The sequence below is a fragment of the Gossypium raimondii genome, chromosome 10 (genome assembly GCF_025698545.1).
Source record: "Gossypium raimondii isolate GPD5lz chromosome 10, ASM2569854v1, whole genome shotgun sequence".
NCBI lineage: Eukaryota > Viridiplantae > Streptophyta > Magnoliopsida > Malvales > Malvaceae > Gossypium > Gossypium raimondii.
The window spans coordinates 5662246-5682937 of NC_068574.1; the positions used below are offsets into that span (position 1 = coordinate 5662246).

Below are 20692 nucleotides of genomic sequence, written 5' to 3' on the forward strand. Positions count from 1 at the left end.
TGACTATTTAACCCGTTTCATTTGAAGTACTAAGGACTAGTTTACCCTTCATCAGCACGAGATCAAAATACAGGAGGATTAGGAATCTTCATATATAATGCAAACAGGGATAATTTAATAAAAATGAAGTTTCAACATATATTACATGTGAACCCTAAACTCCACAATTCACCGTGCCGTCCATAGCGTTGGGAACATACGGATATGGCATTGAGATGAAAACAAACAGGCGACTGTTGGTAAGTGGCTTTGATCCATTCATCAGGTAATAGGGGGTAGTTAACCCTACACTGAAATTTATGAGAAGGCCAAGTTTTTCACAAAAACAAAACATAGATGTTTAAAACCAGGCCAGTAGAAAACAAAAAAACAAATGTACCTTTGATCATCATCGAAGTTATGTTACAGAGGTAACATCAAACCCAACCATCTCCATTACCTTCACTTGTGTCGAAGCACCCATAAAAACATTTACTTTCCCGATAATACGTCCTCTGCAACTTTCAGACTTGTCATAATGAGAGAAACATGCAATGCCAGGGTTGATTTTTATGTTTCATTGAAGAAACCAAAAAAGAAAGGACACTTTCTTTCAGAAGTTTGAAATTGAAATTGAAATTGAAGCAAAACAAAAATCTTTTTTACTGGTAACATGATAAGGATGTTTCACCATCTGCTTGGATAACTTTAAAATCCCATGATTTTTTCCCCTTTTTTGGCCCTGACTTCTGTTGGTTTCTTAATGCAAAAGACAAAATTACAGTCCATATTTTTTGTCGGCTTTGCCAGCTTCAGTCTTTTAACAAAAATATATCAAGTTATGGGAAAAAGTAAAACCACTGTCATTTTACCATGAACTGTCAAAACACAAAGGCAAACTGGTCCCTCCCCCCGCCTTTGCACTATCAAACAAAATCTCATACATGTGAAAGAGGTTTTAAGTTTAAACCATATGTTCAATATTTTTTCATTAATACTGTATTAATTTAATTTACTTATTTGACCCAATTATCAAATAAATAAATTGCTCCATTAGTACTAAAAGAGAGGGAAAGAACCAAATCTCTCAAAGCTGATTGATTGATTTAATTAGCAGAGGCATATTCACCATAGCTTTTGAAACTGGCCATTCCAAAAAGAATTACAAAAACCCTAATTGAAACCTTGCTTCCAATACTCCTACTTACTATACAGAAGCAGAATCTAACCTGGCAATGAAGGAAAACAATACAAAACAAAATATAGCGCACCATGCGCGCAAATAAACCTGGTAAATGAGCCTTTTACAAATGATCTTCGCATGAAGTCCTCCTTGTTCTTGGCCTTGCTCCGTCGAGGGAGAGCTTTCCACTGAACTCATCTAATGAATCACTCGTGAGCGGTCCACTGTAGCTCCGTTGTTGCTCTGCCCAGAACCGGCCACTACGGTTACCAACATCATACCCTGGCGACGTGTAATTGGTGTTCATGAGCACATCACCTTCCAGTATGCGGAGCACCTGTTCCAAAAGCACATTCAACCAATCAGCAGAATTTTCTAAATCTTACTTAGTGACTTCAAAGTTAATAACTTGACAAAGGAGATATTTCCTAAACCCAAAGGCCTCGCTTCCAATCAATTACATTCTCTAGGCACATAATCTGATATCTAACCATTTGTCTTCCATTCCGAAATTTTAATGGGAAAATATACCACTAAAGATATAAAGAAATCAGACACAATTGTTTTTTCCAAATAAACATTTTCATTACAACTTCGAAAGTAAAACCATGTTGCATTGAGTTCACATCGATTTTAAGGCAATTAGGATCTTATACATAACACTAAGAAAACAGCATATTGCAGGTGAAATATGTAGTCTCAAAGTTTCTCATTACCTGTGACATGCGCGGCCTAGACTGAGGATCTCGCCTTACGCATAATGATGCAGCATGAAGCATGCAATATACCTCATGTTCGGAATAGCGATCTTCCAATCTGGGGTCCACCAGTTCATCTATGGCGTATTCTTCCAAAAGTGGGCGTGCCTATTCCAGATCATTAAATCAGCACAATATGTAAACTGGCAAAAACTTGTTTTGGACCTTCATTCATATGATGGCACCATGTATATAGGAATAAAGACTAGCATATAAAAGCAGAGTTCGGAAAATACCCATTCGGTTAGACATTGTTGGCCCTTTGGCCTATTAAGGTCCACAGCTTTCCGTCCAGTAACCAGTTCAATTAACACCACTCCGAAGGAATAGACATCTGCCTTTTCTGTGATTTGTCCACTTTGAGCATACTCTGGTGCCAAATACCTACACCGCAGCATAAACCATTATTGAATTCTGCAATTACATATAGGGAAGGTAAATTGTAAAAAACAAGGAGGAAAAAGAAGGTTGTCATTGAAGATTACCCGAATGTTCCAATCACTCTTGTTTCCACACCAGTATCACCATCAGGCTGCCATCTTGCAAGGCCAAAATCACCAACCTATTAAAAACAAAACCTGAATGAACACCTAATGATACAACTATTCAAGGAAACTACAAAAAAGTTCATATACTCGAATGCCTTCTATTGACTACTTAAAAATTTTGAAGGTAATAAGATAGGAAGTAATACTTATATTGCAAAAATAAATTCCATGAAAAAATTATTTTACTAGAAAAGATGTAAAGGATTCTCCTTAGCGTCAATGCAAGAAATGAGAAATAAATATCTTTTAGCTTGTAAATACCAAATTCAAAACCTTGCAGGAGAGTTAGAAGTTCACATACCAAAGGTTCAAAATCATGGGTGATGAGAATGTTGTTCGGCCGCATGTCACGGTGCACAATGCAGCCAACTCTGCATTCTTCATGAAGGTATCTCAGACCTCTAGCAGCTCCTACTGCAATCTTTTGCCGTGCAGACCATTCTAAAGGTTCCCGATGACGCCCTAGAAGACATCAAATTGATGGTACAGTCAAAAACACAATTCCAATAAACAAAGATAGCAAGCTCTTTCAAGTCTAAAAGCCATCACAGCAAATCCCTTGTAAGACGCCATACATGATGACCGTATCAAGTTATCATATTTGCATTATATCAGCATAAAGATTTTATACTTAAAAGAAAGAAATACCATATAGATGAGAATCTAGGGATCCATTGCATATGTACTCATAAACCAGCAGTCGCCTTCTATCCTCAATACAGAACCCAATCAGCATAACAACATTCCTGTGCTGAGCACAGCTCAGGACTTCCACCTCTGAGCAAAACTCAAGATCTCCTTGAGAACTAGCCAATTTGTGTTGCTTCACTGCAATTGCCTGACCATCTGGGAGAAGTCCTCTATGAACGGATCCAAACCCACCCTCAGCCAAGAAATTAGCTTGTGAAAATCCACCAGTTGCAAGCTCCAATTCAGCATAGGTAAACCACCTCGGTGGTTTCCCAAATACCGGGGCCTTATGCTGACATATTGAACACAATGGAGGAGGGCCAGGTGGGGCATTTCTCGATAATGAAACTGCTTCCCTCACATTTCCACTAAATTCAGAATCACTCCTAAAGCTTGATATTCCAATGCCTGCTTCTCTATCAAGTTTCGAAAATTTCTCCAGCAAGGCTTTTGTTGTTGAAGCTTGAACCCCGTCATGAGCTCTAACTGAAGTTTCTTCCAGGTGTCGTGAGGATTGATGCTGAGAAGTAAGATACTCTGTTATCCATGGTTGGAACCTTAAACTTGTTGAAGATAAGGATAAATTTTCACTCTCGGGGTCTGAACCAGATTCATCAAGATCCTGAATTTCTTTAATGACCAATGATTCATCCTTCTTCAGGTCTCCATTCCCTGCTGAGTTGAAAAAAGGAGAAGTGCCCAGATCAGAGCTTGACACTGAAGAAGTTCCTGCTTCAGTAGCAGTAAATGGTGTCCCGAGCTCTGGACTACTAGTTGGAGTGACAACTGGCCCTCTAATAGAACCAGATGATGTATCTTTGTTTTGGGGATACTTTTCAGAAGCTTCATCTCTCCCAGAATTTAATTGAGAAGAAGCTTCAGCTTCCTTCTCAGGTGACCCAACCAAATTTAAGCGGAGAACTTTAGCCTGTGAATTCTTCATAACCACAATGTTGCATTGCAACTCCTCTATGCACCGTTTTTCCTCATGTTTAAGCTGCCTAAAAAATCCAAGAAACAAAGAAAAAAGGATCGGGATTTCGAAATGTGAGCACATACCCTCTTAGATCGAACACAATAGAAACGTGGGAAAAAGAAAAGCAAAATGAAATAAAGGAAATAGGATGTTACTTGTCCAATACAACCCAACTAGCTAGGGCTCGCTTGGCCTCAGCAGCTACCGCTCCACATGGCGATCCAGAAACAATTTTTATCTTGACATTAATCTGTGCAATTAGACGGGAAACAAAGCATTAGCAGGTGAAGACATTTAGATGAAACAGTAATCTACTCAAGCACCCAGAGCATGGTATTTACCTTGTTTGGATCATAAACATCATGAAGTTGGAGGATCATTTGGGAGCAGGAATCAGTGATATCAGATTTCTGCTCTGAACTTGATCCTAATTGAGACTTCCGACTGGCGCAGTCCCCAGCAAATCTTGGGAAACCCCATCTTCTACCTGAAACAGTATACCATTTAACCAGCAAGTAGGGATCCATTAGTCACCTTAATCATTTCTAATTATGACCCTTTTAAGCCTTGATTAAACTTGTTTATGCCACAAAATAACTTAACACCTGAAAACAAAAACAATTTGAAAAGTATCTGCTAAGTTAGAAACTGGAAAACAAAGTCCAGATGATGGTATTTTATACAGCAATCAGCAAAGAGTTTCAGAGCACAGATACTATAAGTGTCATCATCCATTATTTCAAAACAAGTTCCAGGATGGGCACCTAAATGAAAATATAAAACAGATAAACAATAGCTTTAAGCACAAAATTTCTTCACCGCTAACTTGAATTTATTCAAGTAAACCGCTATAATAACAATAAGCATAAGATGGGTTAAGCAACTTGTCAGTATAACCTGACTTCTCCAGACCAGAAACAGTAATTAATCAATGTTTAAAAAGATGAAGAAGTAAATAACACTAATTGATATTAACATGAACAGTAATCCAATGCACAAAATGTCACAGGTAGAGTCAAAACCAATGAAAAACAAGAGAATAGTACCTGAGCTAGGTGAAGGAACAACAACAAGTAACGTAATGCAATCTCCAGGTTGAACAACATGAGTCAAAGCCCAGACAAGTGCAGTCTTGGGAATTTCTTTGGATGCCTTAACAGCAACCACAACTTTCTCAGCTACATTTGAGCCACCTTTTTCCTGTTTTCCCTTCTGTTCTCGACTCATTTGGCACCAAGAATTTCTTCAAAACTTGCCTCACTTAACAGATTCAACTCTAAAAAAGCCTATCTTAAAAACCAATGATCATTGTAGAAGCCAAGATAACACAGCTTAAAAAGACACAAACAAAACAAAATTTTTGCATTATTTATCTGCCCCCACCATACTGGCTTCTAGGACATGTACCGACATTGCTAACTATGCAATTCCAGATAATCTGCAGAGAGACAGAGAGATACCAGCATCTAGTACAAGACCCTTTTCACTTATTCACATTAACCCCTCAGAATTCCTCACTACCCAATGAAAAAGTAAACCCAACATAGTTTCACCTTGTTGTGAAATTTGTAAGAAAATTCCACAGGTGACTGCAAATTTCAAGATCTAGCTAGCCTCTAGTCACTTAAAACAAGAAACTAAGTCCTTCAGGTTAAATTAGGCACTGGATTGAGAAGACAGCCATTGTTTGACCGCAAAAAGGACAGCTACCCCTAAAAGTGAACCTCGATACATCTAATCAACACAACTAGCTTTGCCCTTTTTTATCTTGGAAAGGGTCCAATCCTCGGGGTCAAAACAGTGAAAGTCATAAAAACAAGAAAACAAAATGAGCTGTGAAATTTTAGATCCAAAGATCAGTTTTCCCAGCCTGTTTTTTTTTTCTTGTTCAATTCATTATGGAAACAGAACAAAAATTCAGCTCTTCGATTCTTTTGTGTAAGTCTCCATACAAAGATTATCAAATCACGATGAATGACAAGAAAATCGTCTCTGTAGCCAGGCAGCAGCTTTCTAGTAGGTGGATTTGATTGTCGAATCCTCAACAACTAGCAAAGAGCCTCACAGAAACTGTAAAAAGAAAAAAAAAGAAAAAGAAGCACCACCCTTTTTAAACCTCAAATTCAAGCCACAAAGTTCAAATCCAGCAAAATTGTACAAAATATATAGAGATCAGTACTTCAAAACATAAACATACATTGAAATGAAGAAGAAAAACACGGATGTCATATGCTTGTTTGGCTTGAAAATGCAAGAAAACAACAAGAACAACCAGAATTACCAACTAACTACATAGTTTTTCTTTTTCCCTTTCATTTCTTGTCAATAAACAAAACCCATAACGACAAACCACAAAAAAAAAAAAATCAGATCCCCTGCAACTCTTTGAACCAGAAAAAAATAATAAAGATCCCGTAAGCCCAAACGTTCCCTTGATTTTAATAATCGAAGTTCATCAATCTTCTCATTAACTAAACAACAAAGCAGACAAAATAAACAACTGACATAAAAAAATATTTTTTAAAATATAAAAGACGAAGATATACGGAACCAAACATTACCAGCTAGCTTTCTAACAATTCAAACCCCATATAATTTGTTTTTAAACAAAAACCCAGACGCCCGTTGACAAAAGGGAAGCCTCTTTCATTTGAAAAAAAGAACAAAGAAAAAAAAAAGCACTAACTTTGTTGAAGAAAATATATAAAGGAAAAAAAAAAGTGGGAAACAAAAGATTTTCGTACCCAGACACAGTTACTCGTTTGTTTGCGTTTAAAATTGGAGTATTTATTTTACCTCACACTAATTCTTCCTTCTTCTTTAACATCACACTAATTTTTATGCTCTGAAATTTTTCATTTCAAAACAAGAAAAGAAGGGTAAGAAAATGGATATATTTTAGAGTTATATTATAACTATTTTTAAAGAACAATCTTTGGCCACTGAAAGCGGTGTTGTGTCTCTCTACTTGAATAGATAGGTTCAATTCTGTTATTAATCCCTGTAACACGTGTATGTTTTGAATTTAATCCTTATACTTTAATTTCATCATTTTTAATGTTTTTGAAATAATAGTTGTTTATTCTGCAACTTTTAAAATCTGATATTATTTTCACATAATACTTTTAAAAATCAATTAATAGATTTAATCATTTGCGTCAATATTGAAACATTAAAATTCAAATAAAAATAGATATTAAAAATAATTAAATTTAATAAATTTACAATTTTTCCCATGGTGCAAGACTGATAACCAAATAAATTTAACAATGGAATTTTAAAATTTGAAAAATATAAAAATGTAAATTTAACTCATTGACTAAAAGTGATCATATTAAAAAATAGAAACTAAATCTATAAGGATTAATGCCAGAATTTGACCGTAAAAAATCAGTGTTTTATTTAACCCTGTAGTTAACAGGGACACGTACGGTGGGAAATTGAACAGTGATGAAAAAGTATACTGGTGTTACGAGATTACCCTTGAAGTTGGGTGGAATTTCGAGGTGAGGAAGAGGATTCGGTTACGTTAACGACATTTTTATATTTTTGTGTCCAGTTTTGAAAGATAGGAGGCGCCATCTTTAGGAAAACAAGACAACAATTTATTATGCTCCAACTCCATTACTTTTCCTACATTTGAAATTCAGTCCTTTTAGTTTCAATTTCAAGAGGGTTAAAATATGCCATAAGTCTCTCTCCTTTTGGAAATCTGAATTTTAGTCCTTGTACTTCTATTTCTAAGAATTCAGTCTCTTCACTTTTCAGATTTTAAAATTCAAGTCCAATTGTTAATATTTTTAATTTTTTGTTAAATTTGAAATTAAAAAATACTCATTTGTTAACTATGTAACTTAAAAAGGACGATGCCATGATTTAATTTAACAAAAAATTGTAAAAATGTTAACAATTATATTTGAATTTTGAAATGTAAAAAGTAAATGAACCAAATTTCTAAAATTAAAAGTACAATGACTAAATTCTAAATATTCAAAAGTATATGCACTGATGGATGTTTTAAATTAAAAAAATCAATAGGATAATGTAAAGTCATGTGAAATATGAGTTAAGGGAAGTGTTTGGCTATAAAGATGACTATGATTTGGCATAGTAAAAATTGGGCAAATAAAAACACAAAAATATTTGATTTTCCTATGAATATCTTTAATCCACAGTACACTCTATCACTCATCTCACATTGATATGAGGATTCTAGTATCTTCAACATATCAACACAATAACTAATAGATTACAATAGGTATTATCAACACAACTTGCCTCAACATGAGTAAGTTAAAAAAAAATCAACTTTCATTCTACTTTTTTTGGTCTACTTCTTTCCATTAGTGCAAAACAATCATATCTAGTGGTACACAAGAAAAACTGAAAACCGATCCAAAACTTAAACCGAATTATGTTTTTATTTAATATATAATATTTTCTGTTTAAGTTAGTTTAAGTAATTTATAGAATTATTTATAAAAAATATTTAAAAGACATTTTATTGAAGTAAATGTAAAATATTAAAAAATATTTTAATATAAAAATAAAGAACCAAATAAAAACAAAGCTAATTATAATAGACGGATGAAATAGAAGGAATATCACCTACACTCGGAATTTAAAACTTTATAATATCATATTTAAAAAACGTGGTAATCAGGTTAGCAATTTTTTTCTATTTTTAATTTATAGTATAATGGAATCCAACAAAAGTGTTTTGATTGTATTAATTATTGAATTTTAATTATTAAAAATAAAGAAAGAAAGAGATAAAATATTAAAAGTGTAAAGTTTGGCTGCGATTCACGGCAGAGAAGAGAAAAGGTTGCAGCGATTGATAAATTGAGTCCACTCGGGATTTGCAGAAGGGTGAAAATTAGGCGGCGCAGGGCAGCGGCCAATCACAGGTCAATTCAGGTTCCCGAGCTGTCTACTGTCGCCTTATCATATAGCATCGAGACTTTGATGGACCGGCTGAACACTCAACTGGACCACTTTCACCGGATCAGCTGCCTCTTTCATTTTTTCTACATGGTTTTCAACTTTTATAATAACTTTTCTTTAACTTCCGTTTTAACGATATTTATCCCTATTGTAACACCTACATTACTTGTATTTCCGCCATTCAGGAACAGTTCTCTTAACAGTCTCGGTTTTGGAGGCTGGAGCTCATCCACGGAAAATAGTGATAAATTAGGTATAATGATTTTTTGTCTTCTCATTTTATAAAAAATTTATTTTAATTTTTAATTTATAAATTAGGCATAACTTGGACGAGTAGTTTGATATCATTTTAAAGGTTTAGTCCTCATGGATAACCTGATATGTGTTTATATTATTAGTTTAGGCGAGCAACTGGTGTCTATATTAACTTGAACGAGTAACCTGATATGTGTATATATGTACATTTAGCTCAGATAACTGGTGTGATTGAATTGAATTGAATTGATACATGATTGAATTAGTATATGATGTGATTATATGATAAACTCACCTTATTATTATGTGTGGATATGTTTAGGCAAACTTTACCAAGCTAAGTTGTTTAATATGTTTAATTACAAAATGATGTAAATTTATATTTAAAACCTATGAATTTACTAAGCATTCAAAATGCTTACTTTGTTTCCTTTCGGTTTCTGTAATGTTTATTTTGTGAAACACGTCGATCAGATCATCTCGGAGCTCAAACTATCTAGCCCTTGATTCAATAGTCTTTTAACCGTTCTGGACTTGGTTATGTGGCATGTTTATCTTGTGTTTATCTTGAATGATGATAGTTTTGAACCCTAAATGGTGTTTAACTTGAATGGTTAAATATATGTTGTGTATGAAAATGTGCATTTTGGCAATATGTTAGCTATTGTTGAAGGATATAAATGGTCATCTTGATAGTGAAATGGTTGAGTTGGATGATGTAATTGAGTAATATCACAAATTTGAATGATTGGTGATTTCATAGGTTGAAATGTTTGGCAAGGTACCTATTTCATGATCAATGGCTTGATTGACTTGTGAATGGTCAATCATATGTTTGGATAATAATTGAACTTGGTATGAATTGTTAGATAAAAGTTTAGTTGTTGTGATGTAAATGTCAAAATGAGACATGTTGATATTGTTGATTGAGGAATGGTGAATTGTAGCTTTTGGTATGTTTTGAATTGGTATTATGCAAGTTGAAAGTGTGCCTAAGGCACCATTTGAGTTTGGTTATGGTTTGAGCATGGAAAAGTACTAAAATATGAGATTTTTTACTTTCTGGAAAAAAGTAACGATACCATAGTATCGGTATTTTACCAAATTATCGTGATTTTAAAAAAGACAATGATATGTTAATTTGCATGACTTTTTGTATTTAATTCGGTTAATTTTTGAATTGATCCCAGCTGAATTAGTGTTTTTATGTTTTAATCTTGTCAGGGATGCAATTGGGATGCTATGAGTAAAAAACGAGCAGAAAAGGACCAAATTGAAACACAGTTAATAAAGTGAGGCCGAATAAAAAATGTGGAACAAGCCAAGGACTCATCAGATTCTTTTGACTTTGTAAAAGCCAAAATTAGAAAAAAATCTAATTTTAATTTTAATTAAATTTTAATTATATGTTGAAGTGTTTAAAGCCAAAATTAGTAAATATCATGTATATAAATAGGATTTTAATATACCTAGGAAAGACACAATATATTTCACATTTTGATTGTCATTTGGAATTAAAGAGTTTTTCTTCCAAAATTGGGTGTGATTAGCATTTGTTACTTTTATTCTCATTTCTTTGTTCTTTCAGAATTTGTTTAATTACCTTTCAAGTCCTTGCCTTTCCCAACTTCCTCTATTATCATCAAATCACCTTTCAAAACCTATGAAATATGATTAAATCTATGTTCCATTAAATTCCATCTTAGCTTTAGGCCGGTGTTCTTCCCAGTCGGGAATCGTGAGATACGTATCTGTACTAAAAATCCTTCCAATTGATATTCACATTTTTCCTAAGAATCGGGATTGACAATTCATCCCTTAAAGTTAACTCGATTTCAAGTCAAAAAGTGCACGTTGGGTTTGAGTCGTGTTTGCTGACTGTACAGGCCCATTTTGACCCAACAACCCAACAACCCACCTAAACAGAAACCCAAACCCGAATAACCCAATAGCAGACCCAAAAATAAACCCAACAGCCTAACCCAAATACCAACCAAGCCCAAATACCCAACAAGCCCAAAAATAATTTGTCAAATTAGGGTTTCAACTTTTCTGAAACCCTAGTACTGCCGCCGTCCCTAGCCTGCCCTAGCGCCGCCGCCGTCGCTTCATCAGTGCAAGTGGCCACCTACTCTCTGCCACCGCCTAACTGCTCACCTGTAAACAAATAAAGAAAGCAGCAACAACAAGCAAAGAAAAAAATAGAAAAATTTGTAAAATGGCTCTATATAAAGCCATTCGAACATCAAAACAGGGGGCTTTTTTTCCTTCTTCTTTTTTTCGACCTTTGTAACGCATATTAGCAGAGAAATATAGAAACAAAAAAAGATTTAAGGTGAATCCTTTTATTTTTCTTTCTTTTCTTTTCGTTTTTTTTTCGTTTTTCATCTTCTTCTTTTTTCGTTTTACATACATAAATAAAAATAAAGGGAAACGAAAAAATAAAAGAAGAAGAAAAGCTTATCTGTGCCGCGCCGGAGGAGGAGGAGACGGACGGTTACTCCTCGTTTGGCGGGGTTGGGCTCACCTTTCACAAGATTCGGCGTTGGATCCATGTTTAAGAGGCCTTCGGCTTCAAAAAGGAACCGGAAATGTTCCATTTTGAACCTCCAGCCGCCACACGCGGTGACGCCTCGGCGGAGGTTCGCCGGAGCCCTAGACCGGCCCCTTAGCCAGAGAGAATGAGGGAGAGAGAGCTTCTCTCTGTTTTTTTTTAAGAAAAATGGTTTTTAAACTTTTTTTTAGGTTTTTTTAGTATTTATATTAATTTTAAAACGGCACCGTTTTGGGTAAAGGGATCCGCGCGTCGACCCGATCCGACCCGAAGGATCCGCGTGTTTTTAATCTTTGGGCTATTTACGCGCGCAGTCCCTCCGATTTGTGGCGTGCTTCAATTTGGTCCTATTTCGCTATTTCCTCTTATTTTTAATTTGGCCACAAAGTTTTATTTTTGCTTCAATTTAGTCTATTGCTACGCTGCGTTTTGATGGCTTCGGTATATTTACTATTTTGGTCCCCCCTCTTTCAGTGCGCGTCACAATTTGGTCCTTTTAGTTTTTTTATTTTTGCAATATCGCCCAGTATTTTGTTTTCATTTCGACTTAGTCCCTTTATTATTATTATTTAGTTCATTGGTTTATTGCTATTATTATTAATGTTATTATTATTATTGTTTCTACATTTCCTATTATATTATCATTATTATTATATAAGTGCATATATATATCTTATATAATTTATTCAATACATATAAATACTCATATTTTATCTATTTTATAATTTATAAAAGTATCTATATATCTATATATACGCTACATATACTTTATACTTTCAAAATATACCTTGTATATGTTCTTTACATTTTATGACTAATATATACTTACACATATATACTTTTATATGTTTAATGATTATTATATATGTATATATGTATGTACATACACTTACATAATTTTTAATGTACAATAATTCCGAAATATGTACACATACACATGTTTTTCATATTCTCATTGTTTTATATATATATATATGTGTGTGTGTGTGTGTGTTTATATATTTTATATTTGCATCATGTTGTTAATTTTGCTCATTTATTTTGCATGTTTATTATTGTTTGTTTTCTTACTTTAGTTCCTAATTATTTGTTACCTTGCCCGTATGATTGTTTTTATTATTTATTGTTTTACTTGTATCATTTTATTTACATTGACATCATTATCATTATTTTACATCCATTTTACTCGAATTTATCAAGAACAAAAATTTCAAAATAAAAGCAACACTCGGTATTTGGGATCTTCGAGAGAATCGAGCCCTAACGTATTGGGTTCCGATTTTCTTTGTTGAATCTAAATAATCGAGGTTACTTTTTTAAAAATAAATAAATAAAAGCTCATTATTGGGAACTCAATATGTCGTGTCCTAACGCATTGGATGTGACACGTTTTTTTTCGAGATGAGGATTTTCTTAAAAACAACCAAGGCAATATTCAATGTTTAGAATGTTGAGAAATGGTGCCCTAACGTATTGGGTTGCGATTTCCTCATCTAATTCGAATAATTGAATATCCTTTTTTTAATTTTTATCGTAGGAGTTTTTTTATACAAGCAACCTATTTTATACAAGTCATTTTAAGACAAAGGATCGTATTTTAAATATTTTTAAATTTTCTAATTTTCGACATTAAGACATTGACTAATCAACTAGGTACCAATTTCTGGGCGTTACGAGGGTGCTAATCCTTCCTCGTACGTAATCGACTCCCGAACCCGTTTTTCTAGATTTCGTAGACCAAACTTGTTGTTTTAATAAAATCAAACTGTTTATTAAAAACAACCACTTTTCGAGGTGATCCAATCACACCTCATAAAAAAGGATTGGTGGCGACTCCCGTTTTCGTTTCATTTTTCAAAACCCAAGTTGACCCCGTTTTTCATCAAAAAAATGGTGTCAACAGCTTGGCGACTCCACTGGGGACGTTAAATAAGAGAGTCAAGCCACGAGTTGATTATTTCTTGTCTTTTTGTCGAAAGTTGAAAATTTGATTTAAATATACGATCCGCTCATTGCATTTCATTTGTTTTGAGTTATAGTTTTTATCATGTTTTGTATTTTAAATTTTTATATCTTTCTGCATTGCATTGCATGACCGTTGGTCACACTTTTTAAGTGGGAGTGAGAAGCTAGTCCTTCGTGAGGTTTTCACCTCCGTGCAGGATAGTGGATCGCTTTCGGGATACATCCGTACCTATGTCTTCGTGAGATTTTCATCTCCGTGCAGCCATAGGGAAATGTATTCCCCTGAACCGAACTCGGTCCGTATGAGCCTATAATGGGTGAAGATCGAGGAATCTGCCGGTTCGAGTACCTTTGCTTTAGAACCAAACCTCATGTAGTGAACCTTAGGAGCCCACCCTAGGTAAAACCACTTCGAACCCCTAGTATTCACCCGAATAGGGGTTCTATTTATTTTTGCTTGCTTTTGCTTTGTACTAACCTATTTTCCTTTTTTGATGATTGCATTGCATTTTTATCATAAAGAGGTGTTGATTCAGGTTCGGTTGTTAAATAGAGAGCTTGTCATAAGAAAATGGGTCTTTTGATAAAGTGGAAAATAATACGGTTGCCCGAATATGTTCTGAGAAAACACCACAAGAGAAGAATGATAACTTAATAGAGGACAACATAACTATTGTTCCGTTGCCCGAGGATTCAAGGTGACAAAGATTATTCGAGAGCAGCTGAACTTTCTTAAAAAGAAGCCAATAAGCATCACGAGGATGAATGAGCAACGAGTCACGGCCCGGATCGAGCGAAAAGGAGATAGAAGATACTCCCTTTTGAAGAGTTCATGAGATTCATCTTAACGCTCGAATGAAGAAGAGGATCGAATGTCTCTGCCTATGAGGGCAAAAAAAAAACCGTATATATATCCACTTTATGTAAAGAGATTTGTTTTCTAGTAAAGTTGTTCTAATATAATTGAACCAAGAATTAACGTCTCTTTTTGCATTCATTTCATGCATTTTCATTGCATTGCATCATATGCATTAAATTTTCACAAAGTGACCCTAATTAGGTAAAATTATTTCAGTTACCCTGAAAATCAACAAAAATCTGTCAACTAGATATCATTACGGTACTCGCCGGAGAACCAAAGAAATGGATCAAAGACTAGAGAAATTAGAGCAATTGCAAGAACAGATGCAAGCTCAGATGCAGGAAAAACTAGCCAAACTGCAGCAAGATATGGAAGCATCCCAAAGAGAATTATTGAATCAATTAAAAGCTGTTAGCAATTTGGGGGGGCACGATAAGGGAAGAGCCCATGGTAAATTCTGGGGATGATCACGAAGACCCTGCCTACCCTCCAGGTTTCGCCCCAACTAATGTCCAGACGCAACCAGGGGTGTACCTACAGAGGGTACCTGTCACCATTAGATCCCAATACCAAGTTGGTTCCCCAGCATCGATGAACTTCCCAACAGGTTCGGGTTTCAATCTCGGGGATAATCCTATTAATCCCGTAGTTCTGGATCTCGACGATGCAGTAGAAATAGAGAAGACAAGAGTAGACCTGCCAAAACAATTAGAAGACCGATGTAAATGGTTAGAGGAGAAGTTTCAAGCCATGGAAAATGTCGATTACCATCGAGGAATGGACGCTAAAGATTTGAGCCTGGTACCTGATCTGGTGCTCCCTCCCAAATTTAAAATGCCGGAATTTGAGAGGTACAACGGGACCAGTTGCCCCGAAGCCCATATCACTATGTTTTGTAGGAGGATGACGGGATACATCAACAATGATCTATTGTTGATTCATTGCTTCCATGACAGTTTGATCGGCTCAGCGGCTAGATGGTACAACCAATTAAGTCGGGCCAACATTCATTCATGGAAAGATTTGGCGCAGGCCTTTATGAAGCAGTATAGACATGTGATGGATATAGCACCCGATCGAATTGTATTGCAAAACATGGAAAAGAAGCCTAATGAGAGCTTGAGACAATATGCTCGAGAGATGGAGGGAAGTGGTCATAAGTTCAACCACCACTTTTAGAGAAAGAGATAACTATGCTTTTTATCAATACTTTGAAAGCTCCATTTCTCAATCACATGTTGGGCAGTGCCACTAAAAGCTTTTCAGACATAGTGATGTCTGGAGAAATGATAGAGAACGCCATAAGATGCGGCAAGATAGAAGCGGGAGAAAGCGCCAAGAGGTCAGCCCCAATGAAGAACGAGCACGAGATAAACAATGCAAGCGTGTTTAACAAGAACTATTCTAAACCAATCACGGTGGAACAAGCAAGAGCAATAACCACTAACCATCAAGGTTCTTCAAGGTAGGAATCCACTCCAAGGTCAAATGAAGAAAGACCCAAATTTACACCAATCCCAATGACATATAAAGAGCTGTACCAGAACTTATATGATGCACATATGGTATCTCCCTCTTATCTAAAACCCATGCAACCTCCATATCCTAAATGGTACGATATGAATGCCTAATGCGAGTATCATGCGGGAATTACGGGGCACTCGATTGAAAAGTGTACTACGTTCAAGAAATTAGTTGAGAGATTTATTAAGATGAGGATCGTAAAATTTGACGACCCGTCAGGAACAAATGTAGTAGGGGATCCGCTACCCAATCATGATTGATAATGGGGTGACTACAATGCATGAAGAAGTTAGGGAACGTTCACATCTGAAGAAAGGACCTTGATAGATATTTGCTGGGAGTTTTCTAAGCAATAGGACTGTGGAAGAAATCCCTGTAGTATTTAGAGCCTACTTAGAGTAATATTCAAAACACACTTGTTGCTTTCAGCCCAGAGGCAACAAGAAGTCTTTTTGTGAAATAGGCTCATTATTTTAATGGAATGCATCTTTGTGATCTTTTGAACCAATATTCTTTCATTTCTTGAATGATTATTTTTATTCTTGTATTCTTTCATCCAAATCATTCTTTCATTAATTCATAATCATATTGTACATAACTTCATATATTCTTTTGTACCTACAATAGGTCCCTGGATATCAACGACACGAATGACATGCTATAGACTTTGAATCTCCTTTTGAGCGAGACATGTGTTTAAGAGGGATCTCACGACTTTGAAGATGACATAGATCGTAGCTTATCTCCAAACTTATTAAGGATGGTAGAACAAGAGGATAAATAGATCCTACATCTCAAGGAATCATTAGAAATTGTGAGCTTGGTGAATATTAGAATTGACCTGACCACAGAGATGAAGTAAGACCTTGTTGAGTTACCTCTAGAGTTCAAAGATGACTTTGTATGATCATACCAGGGTATGCATCGATTCTTATAATAAAACCTACACAACAGCACGATGTCAGAAATTTACAGTGCGGACGATGCAATTCTTTGCCGGGGCAATGCATTTCTCGTTGACTCATCATAGCTTTGCCCATTGGAAGTTGAGCTTCCATCTCTTTAAGTTTTTCGTTAGATTTTATCCTAATTGAAGAGGAAGATCCAAAGTTTTTTGTCGTAGTATCACCTCAGAAGGCTCTATGAAAGAAATCTAATACCAAAGAAGGTTTTTCGCATACAAGATGAAAGTGGAAGATCTTATGTGGAAGACTTTAGAATAATATTGATTTTGATCGAAAAGCATGACCAGGATTTGCCTGATCCCGTGAGTTCAGATTCAAAAAAAAACAAAAACAAAAACAAAAAAAATCGAAAAACTCAAAGTCAAAAGGGGAAAAAAAGAGAAGAAAAAAGAAAAAGAAAAAGGAGAGGTCAAGGCAAAAACCCGCAAAGGGCGCTTTGACCAAAGGTGGATCTGAGTTAAAAACCCGAAAAGGGCGACTCAAATTTTGAGCAAAATGGGGCATGGTAGACATCACCATTATCAAAGACTTCTAATGGGCATTGCTTCATTTTGAGAGGCTACTTCATGAGCCAAAGTCATCATATACCGATACAGAATTTCAGAGAGGATGGTATTGGAAAATGCATCGAACTTAAATAATAGCATGATAACTGAGGTCTGAAATCGATTCAGAAGCAGACACCACATTTTGTTACCGAATTACCTAGAGGTGAACAAGGACTGGCATGAGAAATTACCATTTGCCCTCATTGTTTGTCGAACATTTGTACTGGGGCAACACCTCTCTTTTTGGTTTACTGGATTGAGGTAGTTTTACCTATTAAAATTCCCTCATTGCTTGTTGGAGGGATACAATCACGATGTGATCAGTTGGCCCTAGGAAAAGGGTTAAAAGCTATTTATCAGGGTCAGATGTACCATAAATAAATAATATGAGCCCATAATAAATAGGCTCGTCTCAGAGAATTCCACGAGAGGGCTGGATGTTAAAAAAGATTCTTCCTTAACGGAAGGATTCTAAAGGGAAATGAATGCCAAACCAGGAATGTCCCTATGTTGTAAAGAAGACCATTTTCATAGGAGCACTGATCCTAAGTGAGATTGCCAATCCTATAAACTTAGATCCAGTTAAGAAACACTTCGTTTAAAGGAGAAGGAAGGACCAAGGTGAAAACCTGCAAAGGGCACTTTGAGTCAAAAAAAGATAAAAAATGAGAAAAAATGAGAAAAAATGAAAATGGAAAATGAAAAATAAAAAATGGAGAGGCTAAGGGGAAAACCCGCAAAGGGCATATTAGGCCAAAGGGGATTTGAGCTGAAAACCCGAAAAGGGCGGCTCAAATATTGATCCGAATGGGGCATGAGGTGATCAGAGCAATTCAAATTTTGATCAGATTGGGGCATGTGGTGATCTTACTATACTTGAAAGGGTAAGGCGACATCTTGGGGCATCGACAGAGTCCTGTAGATCTCCTAAACACATGTCAAACTCAGGAAAGTCTTCAGAAAGTTTATACAGAGAAGTTCAAGCTGCGATATCTAGGGCACCTAACCTTCATACTATTTATATATTGAATTTGTTGTTATTCTTGGAATACTTTATTCTTTTTCAAGATACGTGTTCCAATCGATTCCTCTTTTATTCTTGCTACCCTTGATAATTCATTTCGAGCTTGCTCTCAAATCAATTCTATTTCATCTATCGTTATATTCTTTTTTACAAGTATGTTGCATTGGAATGATGATACTTTCACAATGAAAGTTTTTCATATTACTCTAGAAGTTTCTAAATAATATAGGAACCTGAAACAAGACTATTGTTTAGAAAACACCAAGTTTAAAGGGTGAAATATCTAAAAAGGAAGAGTCTAAGTTAAAGGCTATCTTTTCAGATTTTGTTGTCCAAACATTGATTGAACAAAATGACAAGATGTCGTATTGGTGACAAAGCTTCAATGAACAAACAAGCAAGGATCACCAAGTGATAAGAAAATATTTTCTCGGAGAAGAAAATTTTGCGATTGTGCATGAGCATTTGGTATGAAACCCTGGGAATGGTGTAGAAGACCAAAGAGATCCTTGAATTGCGATAGGAGAAGATTGAGAAAAGCCATATCTTTCTACCTTTGGGTTATGGTGGGAGAATGATGGTGCATTTTATGTCTCAGTGGATTAAACTTTGACGTTCACAGTGGGGGGCAATCAGATTAAGTTTTTCTTTGGATATGCTAGCGGAGCAAGAAGGCGTTGTAGCACGTCAGTGATAAAGCCTTAATAAGCTTTTGCGTGATGATAACCTAAGCATTAAGGAATCATTTTCATGACATTTTGCATTCATTCAAATGTTATTCATATACATCTAGTTAGGAGCATTTGATTCGTTCTGATCATGTCATCCTAATCACTAGGCACAATTAGGTTTATAAAATAGAACATACAGGTCATGTTCCCCAAAGAACAGATCAATGAAGATAGCAGATCTTATCTTTTTGTATTTGGCAGCAGAGGAGATCAAAGATAGCAGATCTTGTCTTCCTGTATTTCGCAGCGGAGCAGATCGAAGATGGTGAATCTTATCTTCCCAATACAGTGGAGAAACAGATTTAAGCCATTAGTCCTATCACCCTAAGCAGTAGTGGAATAGGTCGAAGATTGCAGATTCTGTCACCCTAAGCAGTAGTGGAGCAGATCGAAGATGGTGAACCTTATCTTCCCAATACAGTGGAGAATCAGATTTAAGCCATTAGTCATATCAGCCTAAGCAGTAGTAGAGTAGGTTGAAGATTGCAGATTCTGTCACCCTAAGCAGTAGTGGAGCAGATTGAAGATGGTGAATCTTATCTTCCCAATACAGTGGAGAAGCAGATTTAAGCCATTAGTCCTATCACCCTAAGCAGTAGTGGAATAGGTCGAAGATTGTAGATTCTGTCACCCTAAGCAGTAGTGGAGCAGATCGAATATGGTAAATATTATCTTCCCAATACAGTGGAGAAGCAGATTTAAGCCATTAGTCCTATCACCCTAAGCAGTAGTGGAGTAGGTTGAAGATTGTAGATTCTGTCACCCTAAGCAGTAGTAGAGCAGATCAACAATAACGAATCTTACTGCGAACCTCACCCCCTGAAGCTACAACAGAATGGATTGAAGCTACAAATCTCGTCTTTTTGAAGTGCAGTAGAGTGGATCGAAGCAACAAGACACAGCGGACTGATGAAGCTACTTAAAGAAGAGAAGCACCAGAACAAGTCAAGAATCGGTGAGGCCGGGCAAAATAGACTTTTCTTAGTCTTTGCTCTATTATCGTTACACGAAAATGAGCAAAGAGGGGCAGCTGTACAGGCCCATTTTGACCCAACAACCCACCTAAACAGAAACCCAAACCCGAATAACCCAATAGCAGACCCAAAAATAAACCCAACAGTCTAACCCAAATACCAACCAAGCCCAAATACCCAACAAGCCCAAAAATAATTTGTCAAACTAG

General features: G+C 35.8%; 2 protein-coding genes and 1 long non-coding RNA gene across 6 annotated transcripts; 2 read left to right on the forward strand and 1 right to left on the reverse strand.

The window, feature by feature from the left end:
- Positions 1 to 1054: 1054 nt before the first annotated feature.
- LOC105776594 (inactive protein kinase SELMODRAFT_444075) lies at positions 1055 to 7074 on the reverse strand. 4 transcript variants are annotated; one of them, XM_012599335.2, is made up of 10 exons: positions 6931 to 7074; positions 5181 to 6204; positions 4476 to 4621; positions 4290 to 4384; positions 3117 to 4159; positions 2770 to 2930; positions 2406 to 2482; positions 2157 to 2304; positions 1879 to 2028; positions 1055 to 1499 (listed from the first exon to the last, which is right to left on the reverse strand). In XM_012599335.2, the coding sequence occupies exons 2-10, from the start codon at positions 5359 to 5361 to the stop codon at positions 1284 to 1286; spliced, it is 2217 nt and encodes a 738-aa protein (XP_012454789.1). In that variant the 5' UTR covers positions 5362 to 6204; positions 6931 to 7074; the 3' UTR covers positions 1055 to 1283. The 4 variants fall into 4 exon arrangements, with proteins under 4 accessions (XP_012454789.1, XP_012454790.1, XP_012454787.1 ...); XM_012599336.2 differs by having other exon boundaries at positions 6879 to 7026; XM_012599333.2 differs by lacking the exon at positions 6931 to 7074 and adding an exon at positions 6696 to 6848.
- Positions 7075 to 8971: 1897 nt separating this feature from the next.
- On the forward strand, positions 8972 to 10662 carry LOC105776004 (uncharacterized). Its single transcript, XR_001127816.2, has 3 exons — positions 8972 to 9171; positions 9267 to 9334; positions 10561 to 10662. It is a non-coding gene; the product is annotated as an uncharacterized LOC105776004 (long non-coding RNA).
- A 4336-nt stretch (positions 10663 to 14998) lies between these two features.
- LOC128033832 (uncharacterized) lies at positions 14999 to 15896 on the forward strand. The gene is made up of 2 exons (XM_052622065.1): positions 14999 to 15167; positions 15211 to 15896. The coding sequence occupies exons 1-2, from the start codon at positions 14999 to 15001 to the stop codon at positions 15894 to 15896; spliced, it is 855 nt and encodes a 284-aa protein (XP_052478025.1).
- The last annotated feature ends 4796 nt before the right edge of the window (positions 15897 to 20692 follow it).

Bases quoted from the DNA above. Each gene is read 5' to 3' on its own strand.
- LOC105776594 (XM_012599335.2), bottom strand. From the start codon at position 5,361: ATGAGTCGAGAACAGAAGGGAAAACAGGAAAAAGGTGGCTCAAATGTA. The intron at 4,160-4,289 runs GTAACATCCTAT...TGGATTTTTTAG, and splicing joins AGTTGGGTTGTATTGGACAA to GCAGCTTAAACATGAGGAAA. The intron at 2,483-2,769 runs GTATGTGAACTT...TGTTTTTAATAG, and splicing joins CCCATGATTTTGAACCTTTG to GTTGGTGATTTTGGCCTTGC.
- LOC128033832 (XM_052622065.1), top strand. From the start codon at position 14,999: ATGGATCAAAGACTAGAGAAATTAGAGCAATTGCAAGAACAGATGCAA. The intron at 15,168-15,210 runs GTAAATTCTGGG...CCTACCCTCCAG, and splicing joins CGATAAGGGAAGAGCCCATG to GTTTCGCCCCAACTAATGTC.